The following is a 14,323-nucleotide window of genomic DNA, read 5'->3' as shown; positions in this document are numbered from 1 at the left end:
AATCCTGAGTACCAAATAAAGTAAGATGTTTAAGACTAATAATTAATGTATTTTATATGTTGATAATTGTATTGATTAGTGTATGATTTATGTAATGATAGTTAGAGAAAGGATAAAGTCACAAGCCCTTGATTCATGCACGACTATTACTCCGTGTGATTCTATCATTACTATTATAATAACACTTTAATAGTCTTTAATAGAATTATTCTATTTTGAATCAATGTAATTATTGTCTGCACAATTGTAGGATCAAGTTGATTCATTCTTATGTATATTTAAAGGTTGTATGAGAATGTATACTACACACGATTCTTGATCATTTCTAACTTGGCATCAGAGCACTTAAGCTTGAAGGCTCTCGATCCAATTCAACCATGTCATCCGTTGCAGATACAAAACACAAAATGACCTTCCTTCAACTGTTTCTGTCAAGCTGGACAGAGATGATTATCCCTTATGAAAGTCATTGGTTCTGCCAGTTATCAGAGGTTGTAGGCTCGACTGCTACATGTTGGGAACCAAAGAATGCCTTGAAAAATTCATCAACAACACAGACAAAGGCAGCAAGCAGACAAATCCAGAATTTGGCAAGCACAAGATCAGAAACTGTTAGGATGGCTGCTAAACTCCATGACAGTAGACATTGCCACACAACTGCTTCAAAGTGAAACATCCAAGCAATTATGGGATGGAGCACAAAGCCTTGCTGGTGCACACACAAAGTCTCGCATCATGTACAAATCTGAATTTCACGGCACTCGGAAAGGAGAGCTTAAGATGGAAGAATATCTTGTAAAAATGAAGAGTCTTGCTGACAAACTGAAGCTTGGAGGTGCACCTATGTCAAACTCTGATTTGATGATTCAAACACTCAATGGCTTGGACTCTGACTACAACCCAGTAGTTGTCAAACTATCTGATCAGATCAACCTCAGTTGGGTTGATCTACAGGCACAACTCCTAACGTTTAAAAGCAGGTTGGAGCAATTGAACAACCTTACCACTCTCACATTGGATGTATCTGTTAACTTTGCAAATAAGACTGATTTTAGAGGCAACAAGTTCCTCACACGTGGAAATTGGAGAGGATCAAAGTTCAGAGGCATGAGAGGCGGCAGAGGAAGAGGAAGAACATCCAAACCAATATGCCAAGTATGCACCAAAGTTGGTCACACTGCTGTACAATGTTACTATCGTTTTGACAAATCCTACTCAGGCACTAACCAATCAGCAGAAGGAACAAATAGTAGTGCATTCATAGCTTTACCCTACAATGGACAAGATTATGAATGGTACTTTGACAGTGGTGCCAGCAATCATGTGACTCACCAAACTGACAAGCTTCAAGATCTCACTGAGCACAAAGGTAAGAATTCCCTACTGCTTGGTAATGGTGACAAGTTAAAAATTGTTGCTTCAGGTTCAACCAAACTTGAAAACCTAAACCTGCATGATGTCTTATATGTACCTAAAATTACTAAAAATTTAGTGAGTGTGTCTAAGCTAACTGCTAACAACTACACTATTGTTGAATTTGATGCTGACTGTTGCTTTGTGAAGGACAAACAGACAGGGAAGGCTCTTCTAAAAGGGAGACTTAAAGAAGGTATATATCAAGTGTCAAATGCCAGCCCCCAATCAAATAAAGACTCATGTACCTACATGTCTATCAAAGAGAGTTGGCACAGGAAGCTTGGGCACCCTAACAATAAAGTCCTAGATAGTGTGTTGAAACATTGTAATGTGAAGACCTCATATAGTGACCAATTTAAATTCTATGAGGCTTGTTAATTCGGGAAGCTACACATGCTACCCTTTAAGTCATATTTTTGTCATGCTCAGGAACCCCTAGAGTTAATTCACGCTGATGTATGGGGTCCTGTACCAATAATATCAAATTCAGGTTTTAAATATTATGTCCAGTTTATTGATGACTTTAGTAGATTCACATGGATTTATCCATTTAAACAAAAGTCTGAAACCATACATGCATTTATCCAATTCAAAAACATGGTAGAAAATCAATTTGACAAAAGAATAAAAGTTGTTCAATGTGATGGTGATGGTGAATTTAAACATGTCCAAAGAGTCTCATTAGAAGCAGGCATTCAATTTAGAATGTCATGCCTCTATACCTCTCAGCAAAATGATAGAGCTGAGAGAAAGCACATACATATTGCTGAACTAGGTCTAACCATGTTGGCTCAAGCCAAAATGCCTTTAAATTATTGGTGGGAAGCTTTCGCCACAGCTGCTTATCTTATAAATAGGCTGCCTTCATCCATTAACCAAAATGCTTGTCCTTATGTTCTGATCAACAAAAAGGAACCCGACTACAGCGTCCTCAAACCGTTTGGATGCGCATGTTATCCTTGCCTAAAACCTTACAACAAACATAAACTTCAATTCCATACAACCAGGTGTGTATTCTTGGGATATAGCAACTCACACAAAGGATACAAGTGCATCAACTCACATGGAAGAATCTTTGTCTCAAGACATGTAGTGTTCAGTGAGGAACACTTTCCCTTTCATGATGGATTTCTTAACACAAGAAATCCATTAAAAACACTAACTCAAGTTATATCTACTTTATTTCCTCTTGATTCTGCAGGTGACACAAATAGAAACATGGAAAATCCAGCAAATGACACAACCACTCATGAAGAGCAAGCCTCGAATTCCTCAAGCACCAGCCACCCAAGCATAGATCAACAAGATTCAAGTGATGCAATCATTGACATAGGTGAAAACACTACAACCCAAGAAGAGGAATATAATAGTGATGCAATTGACACAATGGAAAGAAGTAGACAAATCGAAGCTAAAACTAGAATGGGCAGTCTGAATAACAACACCAACACACATTGGATGCGCACCAGAAGCAAAGATGGGATTCACAAGCCAAAACAACCATATATAGGGCTGGCAGAAGCACAAACAGAAGACAAAGAAACAGAAAATGTCAGAGAAGCTCTCAGAAGACCCCAATGGAAAGAAGTAATGGACACAGAACTTAATGCTCTAATGTCCCATCAAACATGGACATTAGTGCCATATGAAGGTCAAGAGAACATCATTGATTCAAAATGGGTGTTAAAAACAAAGTATAAAGCCAATGGCTCAATAGAGAGGAGGAAAGCAAGATTGGTTGCCAAGGGATTCCAACAAACAGTCGGCCTTGACTATGAAGAAATATTTAGCCCTGTTGTCAAATCCATCACAGTGAGGATAATTCTTTCTATTGTCGTACACTTTAATTGGGACAAACGACAACTAGATATAAACAATGCATTTCTTAATGGCTACCTCAAGGAAACTGTTTTTATGCATCAACCAGAAGGGTATGTAGACTCGACCAAGCCTGATCACATATGCAAGTTATCCAAAGCAATCTATGGCCTGAAGCAGGCTCCTAGGACCTAGTTTGACAACTTGAAAAAGGCTCTAGTGGACTGGGGTTTTCAAAACACCAAAAGTGACTCATCTCTCTTCATGCATAAAGACACAAATCACATCACATTCCTCCTAATCTATGTAGATGACATAATTGTGACAGAAAACAACACCGTGTTTTTAGAGTCTTTCATCAAACAACTAAACATTGTGTTCTCACTAAAGGACCTTGGTCATCTACACTACTTTCTAGGTATTGAAGTTCAAAGAGATGCAAATGGAAGTATCTAAGACAATCAAAATACACAGGTGATCTACTCAATAAATTCAAAATGGAGAAAGCATCAACTTGTCCAACACATATGATAACAGGAAGACAATTCACCAATTGAGGAGAACCAATGGCATAACCAACCATGTATAGACAAGCCATAGGTGCACTACAATACTTAACAGACACAAGGCCTGACATTGCTTTTGCAGTCAACAAACTAAGCCAATACATGAGCACTCCTAGCACTGATAATTGGCAATGAGTAAAGAGGATACTAAGGTATCTCCAAGGAACAATCAACTTCTACTTGCACATCAAACCATCCACTGATTTAGATATAGCAGGTTTCTCAGATTCCGACTGGGCCACAAGCGTTGATGACAGGAAATCCATGGCTGGGCAATATGTATTCCTAGGAGAATCACAATCATTGATCTCTTGGTCTTCAAGAAAACAAAAGGTTGTGTCTCGATCCAGCATGGAGTCTGAATATCGAGCTCTAGTTGACCTTGCAGCAGAGGTAGCTTGGGTTAGGTCCATTCTAAATGAGCAAAAATTATCATTACCTAGAAAGTCAATCCTATGGTGTGATAACTTGAGTGCCAAGGCACTAGCTTCTAATCCAGTTATGCATGCGAGATCAAAATACATTGAAATTGATGTTCATTACATTCGTGATCAAGTTTTACAAAATGAAAATCACTGTGGCATATGTACCCTCAACTGATCAGATAGCAGATTTTTTAACCAAGCCACTCACCCACACAAGGTTCAACATGTTAAGAGACAAACTTGGGGTGACTCTTGCACCATCAGTTTGAAGGGGGGAGTTAGAGAAAGGATAAAGTCACAATCCCTTGATTCATGCACGACCATTACTCCCTGTGATTCTATCATTACTATTATAATAACATTTTAATAGTCTTTAATAGAATTATTCTATTTTGAATCAATGTAAGTATTGTCTACACAATTGTAGGATCAAGTTGATTCATTCTTATGTATATTTAAAGGTTGTATGTGAATGTATACTATACACGATTCTTGATCATTTCTAACTATGATGTTCAACTGATGTAAGACCCGTAATCGGGTGGTTAGGCATTTGTTAGTTTTAGATAAAAAAACTCGCTCAGATTATTATATCATCACATATAGTTTACTAATTTAGGGATAATCAAGGATCGAAGGTGGACAAGCAATAATGACTCTACATTCATTTACTTTTGTTGTATGTGTAAGTCGAATTAGGTTTAAGTTCAAACCCAAGAAAATGTATTGCAAAGTCAAGAAAACTTAATTCAAACTCCTATAACATCAATCTAACTATATTCTCTCTAAGCTTAATCAATTTCCAACCTCTATACACAATATTTTCTATAATTGTTTCAGCAATATTAGTATTCACATTCTTATCAAATGTCATATCATTCCTATAAATCCATATTTCATATATAGCTTATGCTACTGCTAGCTTCATGAGAATAGTTTTCCACCATTTTCTTTTGGTGTAGCCCATAACCCAATTTATTTCACCAAACCACGCTTCAGGATCGTGATTCACCTCCAACCAGCTGAAAATGTCCTTCCAGATAGCTTTGGATACCCTGCAATCAAAGAATAAATGGCTGATTGAATTATCTTCAGTTAGACACAGGCTACACCTGCTTTCATGAATCATCCCAAACCACTTGAGTCTATCCTTAATAGCCAATTTTCCATGACAAACAAACCAGAGGGTCAACAATGCTCTAGACCTAGCATTGTTACCCTTTAATAGATATCTCAAAGGCACTCTATGGTTATCATCAATCATCACAGCATAATTTTCCTTCATGGAGAATTTACTCTTACTCAACATATTATCCCATGTTTGTTGGAAATGCCCTACATGCTCTCTCTGACTCGAGATATTCTTGACCACACAAGAGCTTTTATTCTCAACTTCAACATCCATCACATTCCGCCCTTTCATATAATACATGTGAACTCATTTGACCCAAAGGTTATTAGACTTTCTATAGAGGTCCCCCAGACATTTCATCATGGTCACATGATTCCAAATAGCCAGATTAATGACACTAAGCCCTCCTTGTCTAGAAGGGCTGCAGACTGTCCTCCAAGCCACAAGACTTTTTCTACTAACTTCAGGACTACATGTCCAAATAAAAGATCTGCACACTACATCAATTTTCTTGATAAAAAATTTAGGAATAGGAAGCATTGTATCTAGTATTGGGCATGGCAAAGGAGATACTTTTAACAAGTTGGATTCTTCCAGCATAGCTCAAAAGTCATGAGGTCCATTGACGAATTCTTCCCACAATTCTATCATTGAGAGAAAGATAATGATTGATAGTAATTCTCTTACTTGTTAGAGGTACCCCAAGATATTTTACTGGTTGCTGCTCCTCTTCAAAAGATGGTATAGGTAAAACAAGATAAAATACTAGTATGGATATTTTAACTATGTATTTAGTAGGTATAGATAAAAAGAACCAAGAAAGCACGCAAACAACACTCAGAGAACTCACCAAGCTAGAAAACCACCTACCAAGAAGATATGTTTGTTAAGTACTTTCTAGTACTAATTCGATTTAGGGGTCAGTTTTGGCATCAAGTGATTCCAGCCCCCTCTCAATCGCAGTTGCGAGGATCAAACCATGATTCATCCTACCACGTCCAGTGTCAATCACCACTGGATCAACTAATGATTGGTGCTAAAGACCCTCTTTTAATAATAATAAAATTATGAAAAGAAAAAATGACAAATGATTTAGAGCGTATATGTTATATATTGTTATAATAATAAGCAAATATTATTACTATTTAAAATATATTGTGAATAGTGAATATCTTTTATCTACAAAATTGTCAACTTAGCATAGTAACTTGAACTATTACATCTACCATCACAATGCTATAAATAGCATACTATGGGTACATATACGAATGCAACAATTATCTAAGTGAAATAAATTACTCACACACTCTCTTCTACATCTCTATATTTATAGTTTGATCCTAATATTCGGTTTTTCTTAACACGTTATCAGCACAAACGTTTCTATTATAAGTGTTTACTTAACTAGGTATATATTCTATACTTATCTCTTTAATCTTTTTATAATTTTTATTTGCCCAGGTTATAGAAAACTGGCAACCAGTCAAGTGATTTATAACTAGAGTGGCTATTATCGTTATTACTTTACTCCTTGTTATAGAAAATTGGCAACTTGTCAAGTGCTCTATAATAAGTCTGGTTTTTTTTATTATAAATTTTGTGTGGAGGTATAAAACCCCATATGCAATTACCAACATTTATATTTATGCAATTACTAACTTTTATATTTAGTGGAGGTTTAAAAACCATCATATGTTGTTACTAACTTTTATATTTTAGTGGAGGTTTATAACCCCATTTGCAGTTACTAACTTTTATATTTAATGTGTGTCAAAAAAAAACTTTTATATTTAATGGAAGTCTGAGACTCCTAATGCAAATACTAACTTTTATATTTTAGTCGAGGTCTATAACCTCATATGCAGATATTAACTTTTATATTCAATGGAAGTTTGAGACTCCATATGCAAATATTCTTTTATATTCAGTGGAGATCTAAAACCCCATACGCATATACTAATTTTTATCATATATGTTCATTTACCTTATATGTTATAGATTATAATTATCTCTAACACTTATAACTACTAGATGATATTTAACACACTTAATATTTGGCTAGATATTTTTTATCACACTTAACTTTTTTTCTTTTTCATTTTCCTTTTCCCCAACGGTAATATAACGGTCATTTTTTCAAAATTACCTCTATAAATACTTCTACTTCTTTCATAAATTTCACAACATTCTCAAAATATCTACCTATATTTTTCTTTAAATGGATAAATTTCTTATTTTGTTCATCACTCTACTTGTAATTATGTTGTTTGTTGTCGGTATTATCAAGTGTGAAGAATTAGGTAATGATTTTGTAGCTTTAATGATAATTATCGTTTTATCATTACTAATCTTAGCTTGGTTTGTTAGTAAAGGTTTTTGAATAGTATGTAGTCATGAATTTTGTAATTGAATAAATTGATATTTCTTTTAGTTTTTAAATATTGATTATGTTCATTTGAATTATAGATATAATCATGTCAAATCTTAAGCATCAATTCAAAATTTTAAGCATAACTCGGGACAACTTCATAACATAGAACAACAATTTAATATAGTGCCTTACATGTGAGGAACTTAACAAAATCATTGAAGGAGACAATTCTATAAAATCGACAGATGACCCAGATGAAATGGAAAAGAGAAAGTCAAAAGTAAACAGAATAATCAAGCATCATCTTGATGATGGATTTTGCAAACATAATATTCAAATGCTAAAGATCCCAAGATTTTTTAGGACAAACTTAAAGCAAGATTTGGACATCAGAAGAAAGTCTTGTTACCCTCATTAATGGATCAGTGAAACAATTTAAGGTTCCAAGATTATAAAACTGTCATTGCATATAATTCTGCTATGCACCAGATTATATATCACAACTAGAATTTTGTGGCAAAATTATAACTGAAAAAGAAAAGTTGGAAAAACTTTTTCGACTTTCCATGCATCCCATGTATTATTGCAACAACAATATAGAATGAGAGAATAAACTGAGTATTCTGATTTAATTGCATCCCTTCTAGTGGCAGAACAAAATAACGAGCTCCTTATAAATAAAACCACCAGGCACGACTCACAGGAACAATGCTATATCCTGAAACTAATGCCACGACCTTTAATCATGGGCGTGGTAGCTTTAATCGTCTTAAGATACGTGGTGGTCATGTTCGTTTTGATGGTAATAATGGTCATGCTCATTTTGATGGTCACAATCAAGGAGGATATCATGGTCGAAACCTTTTCCACGGTCGAAACGATTTTCGTGCTATGAGGTCATGTGAATAATTATAGATCCCCCAGATATGACCAAAATAATTGGAATCACAAAGGAAAGGGTAAGTATATCCAAGAAGGTCCCTCAAAAAATTATGAGGATATATGATACATATGCAGAAAGAAAGGCCACTGGCCTAAGGTGTGTAGAACACCAGAACATTTATGTAAAAGACAAATGGCATATGTTGAAGAAAAGGAAAAAGAAGTGAATTTTAATGAGATTGAACCCAGAAATGATAATACCTATTTTGAGACTGTTGATTTTGTTGGAGGTGAAACAGATTAAGTAACTATTTTTAAAAATATGTATTTGAGTAATGTTTGGTGTGCTTGTTTTCTATTTGAAATATGTATCAACTTAAACTTTTGTATGTTGTTAAGGAGTATCTTATGTTTTCATGAAATAATAATGTTAAATATGTTGTTAATTTACTCTATTTAATCGTATTTCTACTTTAAGAAGGTTAGACATGGAACATGTCAAAGACATTTGTATTCCGGACAGTGGAACTACACACGCAATCCTCAAAAGTAAGAAATATTTTACTGAAATAAATCCCACTAAAGGTATAATAAATACAATCTCAGGTCCTACAGATTTGATTGAAGGAACAGGTAATGTTATGTTCATATTATCAAATGAGACAAAATTTATCATTAATAATGTTTTATACTCTCCAAAATCAAAGAGAAATTTGTTAAGTTTTAATGACATATATCGTCAAGGATATCATACTGAAACTACAACTGAAGGTAATATGAAATACATTAATATTACTTCTAATATTTTGGGAAAGAAGAAAATTTTAGAAAAACTACCAAAATTTCCTTCTGGATTACATTACACATAAATACATGAAATTGAATGCAACTTAGTAGTAAAAGAAGATCCCAAAATTGTGACTTTATGGTATGACCGTTTAGGTCACCCTGGTTCAACAATGATGCAAAAAATAGTTAAAAGTACACGTGGTCATCCATTGAAAAGTTTATATCTTACAAAAGAAGATAGCCATGTGAAGCTTGCTCTCTTGGCAAACTAATAACAAAGCATTCACAGGGCAAGATTCAGACATAATCACCTGCATTTCTTGAAATAATTCAAGGAGACATATATGGACCTATCCATCCACCGTCAGGACCATTCAGGTATTTTGTGGTATTGATTGATGCATCTAGTAGATGGTCATATTATGCATATTGTCAAGTCGTGATATGGCATTTGCAAAATTGTTTGCACAAATAATTAAACTTAGAGCTCAATTTCCTGATTATACTATAAAGAAAATTATACTTGACAATGTCGGTGAATTTACATCTGAATCATTTAATAATTATTGCATGTCAATTGGTATTACTTTTGAACATTCTGTTTCTCATGTACATACACAAAATAGTTTAGTTGAGTCATTAATCAAACGTCTTCAATATATTTCTAGACCATTAATAATGATAACTAAACTACCAGTTACTGTTTGGGGTCATGCAATTTTACATGCTGCAGCACTTATCCGTTTAAGGCCAAGTGCCGGTCATAAACATACCCCTTATCAACTTGCAATTGGTAAGGAACCAAATATTTCTCATTTAAAGATATTTGGTTGTGCATATATGTCCCAATATCACCACCATAAAGAAAAAAGATGGGATCTCAAAGGAGGTAAGGTATATATGTGGGGTATGAATCACCATCTATTATTAGATATCTTGAACCTTTAATAGTTGATGTTTTTCAGGCAAGATTAGGTGATTGTCATTTTGACGGAATAATATTTCCAACTCTAGGGAGAGAATAAAAAACTAGAAAATGACATAACATGGTATGTACCTCATTTATTACATTTGGACCCATATAACAGATCGTGGGAAGAAAATGTAAAGAAAATAGTCCACTTACAAGATTTAGAAAATCAATTGCCAAATTCATTTACTGATTTGAAAATAGTAACAAAGTCACATGTACCAACTATAAATGTCCCAGCTAGGATTGAGATTTCAAATCAAAATAATGTAGCAAATACATCTAGGGCACACTTAAAGTGTGGCCGATCTATGGGATCCAAAGACAAAAATCCCCGAAAAAGAAAGGGAATAGAAAAAGGTGAATTTAATTGAAAATGATCTTGAAAAGACACTAGATAATGATAAATTCACAATTGAAAAGCGTGCTCTCGAAAAAGCATAAGATGATGAAAATGAGACCATTGATAACGAAACTTAAAATAAGAATGATCTTGAGATTTCAATTAATTATGGTGATACAGGAATTTTGGGGAACCGAAAAGGTATGAATATAGATGAAATATTTTCATTCTCCATTGCATGTGAAATTATTAATGAAAATGATGATCCAGAGCCAAGAACTATAAGTGAATGTCAAAATAGATATGACTAGAAAAATTGGAAGGATACAATAGATACTTAGTTAAATTCCCTTAAAAATCGAAAAGTATTTGGCCCTATTTATACCAAAAGATGTGAAACCGGTCAGGTAAAAATTGGTTTTTGTAAGAAAACAAAATGAGAAAAATGAGGTTGTCAAATACAAAGTTTGTCTCGTTGCACAAGGTTTTTATCAAAGACCCGGAATTGATTATGAGGTAACATATTCTCCTGTTATGGATGTCATTACTTTTTGTTATTTAATTGGTTTATCAATATTTAACAATCTTGATATGTATCTTATGGATGTTGTGACTGCTTATTTATATGGATCACTTGATACTGATATATACATGAAAATCCCAGAAGGATTTAAAATACCTGAGACATCAAAACCTAGAGAAATGTATGCAATTAAGTTGCGGAGATCATTGTATGGGTTAAAATAATCTAGTCGAATGTGGTACAATAGACTAAGTGAATATTTACTTAAAGAAGGCTATGAGAATAATCCTATTTGTCCTTGTGTTTTTACAAGAAAAACAATATCCGGATTTGTAATAATTGTTGTTTATGTTGATGATTTAAATATCATTGAGACTAATAAAGAAATCAAATTGCAGCGAGAAATTATTTAAAGAAAGAATTTGAAAAGAAAGATCTGAGAAAAATCATATTCTGCCTTGGTTTACAAATTGAGTATACTAAAAATGGTATATTAGTACATCAATCAAATTATACATAAAGGGTATTGAAAAGGTTCAACATGAACAAGTCAAATCCTTGTAGTAGTCCAATGATGGGTAGAACACTTAATATTGAAAAGGATCCTTTTAGGCCTAAGGAAACTAATGAAGAGGATCTTGAATCAGAAGTGTCATACCTTAGTGTCATTGGGGCACTCATGTACCTTGCTAACTATACAACCCGATATAGCTTTTGTAGTGAATTTACTAATAAGATTCAGTTCATGCCCTACGAATAGACATCGGAAAGGAATAAAGCATATATTTCGATAGCTTCGAGGTACATCTGATATTGGTTTATTTTATTCTAACAATACAAAATCAGTTTTGCTTGGTTATGCGGATGTGGGATATTTGTCAGATCCACATAATGGTAAATCACAAACTGGATATACATTTACATATGGTAACACTGCAATATCATGGAGATTGCAAAAGCAAACACTTGTAGCAACTTCTTCAAATCATTTTGAAGTAATTGTCCTTCATGAAGCAAGCAAAGAGTGTAGATGATTACGATCGGTAACTCGACATATTCAAGGAGCGTCTGGTTTATCAATTGATAATAACCCAACAACTTTGTATGAAGACAATGTTGCACGTGTTACCTAGATGAAAGAAGGTTACATAAAAAGTGACAGAACCAAGCATATCCCTCCGAACTTTTTCTCATTCACACGAGAACTTGAAAGAAACAAAGAGGTTGATATTCAGTATATTCGTTCAAGTGATACTGTGGAAGATCTCTTTACAAAGGCACTTCCTACATCAGTTTTCAAGAAGCATGTACAAAATATTGGAATGTGTCACGTTTGAGATCTTTAAAGAAGAGTTATATGTGTTCTGTTGAGGGGAGCATAATATTGTACTATTTTTCCCTTATTAAGGTTTTTATCCCAATGAGTTTTTCCTAATAAGGTTTTTAACGAGGCAACTTATGTTCTCATAGGATTCTTCTCAACAAGACTTCAACGGAGCACCATGACAAATATTTCAAAAGGAGAAGTGTTATAATAATAAGCAATTATTATTATTATTATTATTACTATTTTAAAATATATTGTGAATAGTGAATATCTTGTATCTACAAAATTGTCAACTTAGCATAGTAACTTGAACTATTACATCTACAATCACAATGCTATAAATAGCATACTATGGGTTCATGTAAGAATGCAACAATTATTCAAGTGAAATAAATTACTCTCACACTATCTTCTACATCTCTATTTTTATAGTTTGATCCTAATATTCGGTTTTTCTTAATAATTGTTAGTATTATAAACTCAACATTTTATTTATTGCAAAACAAAACAAAACAAAGAAGTCGTGTAAAAAGGAAAAAGTTGGATCTAAATAGATCCCAAGTCAATTTAATACTATACTTGTTCAGACATTTCTGATACAATAGAATCAACCTTTACTTCAACTTTAAGAAGAAAAAAACCATTATCAAAAGTCCTTTACCATTTAGAATTCCAAAAGCAAAGAAAGATGCCTCGTGGAACTCTTGAAGTTATTTTGATCAGTGCCAAAGGCCTTGAAGACAATGATTTTCTCTGTAAGTAATAGCAGATTTGAAATTTTTAATGTTGCATATGTCAATGATCTCACCTAAAAACCATGGATCCAGAATATTGACTTTCAATTTTTGGTTCTCTAAATTGCAGCTAGCATAGATCCTTATGTGATCCTTACTTACAGAGCACAGGAGCGTAAGAGTAATGTGCAAGAAGGTAATATTCTGAAAAATCTTATTAGTATTGCATAATTTTCTCTCTAGTGACTTGATTATTGTGTTATGAAAATATTAGGTGCTGGATCCAACCCTCAATGGAATGAAACCTTTCTTTTCACTGTTTCTGATTCTACTACTGAGCTCAATCTAAAGATAATGGAAAAAGACAACTATAATAATGATGATAACATTGGAGAAGTATCGTGAGTTAAATTCTTCTCTAACTTGTAAATTTTGCATAAAATAGTTTTACACCGATCCGAGAACTCTAATATTGGCTGATAAACCTACTATGTGTAGAATTCCTTTGGATGCACTGTTTGAAGAGGGTAGTATTCCAGAGAGTGTTTACAAACTTGTGAAAGAAGAAGAATATTGTGGTGAGATTAAGGTGGCTCTCACTTTTACACCTGAGGTAATAATAATGCTATAGAATCTGTTTTTCTATTACTTTTCTTCATTCTATTGTGCCTATTTTTCTCCCTATTCAAATGTTCTATCAATTATTGGTTGCAGAGAAATGATGAAGAGGGTGGTTACAATGAAGAAGAGGAGACTGGTGGATGGAAAGAATCAGCTAGTGACTTTTGAAGTGAATCAAGGATTTGATTTACAGATTTCAAGGTCCAAAATTACTGTTATGAAAAAAATCTATTCAGTCCCTTCAAGAATTTTAATCATTGTGTTTTCTGGTGTGATGATATGATTGTGTTCTGTTTTAATTTTCAGCCAATTTGATATGTAAACTATATTATCCTTGTTTCAACATTGTATGCACTAAAATTTATTCAAAAGCAGCCTTACAATTTATTCCAGACCTTTGTAAAAT

At 33.7% G+C, this 14,323-nt stretch overlaps 2 protein-coding genes across 2 annotated transcripts; one reads left to right on the top strand and one right to left on the bottom strand.

Moving 5' to 3' along the window:
• Positions 1-5,132: 5,132 nt before the first annotated feature.
• Positions 5,133-5,630, bottom strand: LOC131620040 (uncharacterized). Its single transcript, XM_058891065.1, has one exon. The coding sequence runs from the start codon at positions 5,628-5,630 to the stop codon at positions 5,133-5,135; it is 498 nt and encodes a 165-aa protein (XP_058747048.1).
• Positions 5,631-13,058: 7,428 nt separating this feature from the next.
• LOC131616669 (16 kDa phloem protein 2-like) lies at positions 13,059-14,309 on the top strand. Its single transcript, XM_058888062.1, has 5 exons — positions 13,059-13,317; positions 13,427-13,492; positions 13,571-13,697; positions 13,795-13,909; positions 14,011-14,309. Exons 1-5 carry the CDS (start codon positions 13,251-13,253, stop codon positions 14,083-14,085), a joined length of 450 nt encoding a protein of 149 aa, XP_058744045.1. The 5' UTR covers positions 13,059-13,250; the 3' UTR covers positions 14,086-14,309.
• The last annotated feature ends 14 nt before the right edge of the window (positions 14,310-14,323 follow it).

Source organism: Vicia villosa, linkage group LG7 (assembly GCF_029867415.1).
Source record: "Vicia villosa cultivar HV-30 ecotype Madison, WI linkage group LG7, Vvil1.0, whole genome shotgun sequence".
Taxonomy (NCBI): Eukaryota; Viridiplantae; Streptophyta; class Magnoliopsida; order Fabales; family Fabaceae; genus Vicia; species Vicia villosa.
This window is presented reverse-complemented; position numbering and strand designations above follow the sequence as displayed.

Coding starts and splice junctions, on each gene's coding strand:
- LOC131620040 (XM_058891065.1), bottom strand. CDS start 5,630: ATGGATGTTGAAGTTGAGAATAAAAGCTCTTGTGTGGTCAAGAATATC.
- LOC131616669 (XM_058888062.1), top strand. CDS start 13,251: ATGCCTCGTGGAACTCTTGAAGTTATTTTGATCAGTGCCAAAGGCCTT. Junction 13,318..13,426: donor TGAAGACAATGATTTTCTCT/GTAAGTAATAGC, acceptor TCTAAATTGCAG/CTAGCATAGATCCTTATGTG. Junction 13,698..13,794: donor GATAACATTGGAGAAGTATC/GTGAGTTAAATT, acceptor TACTATGTGTAG/AATTCCTTTGGATGCACTGT.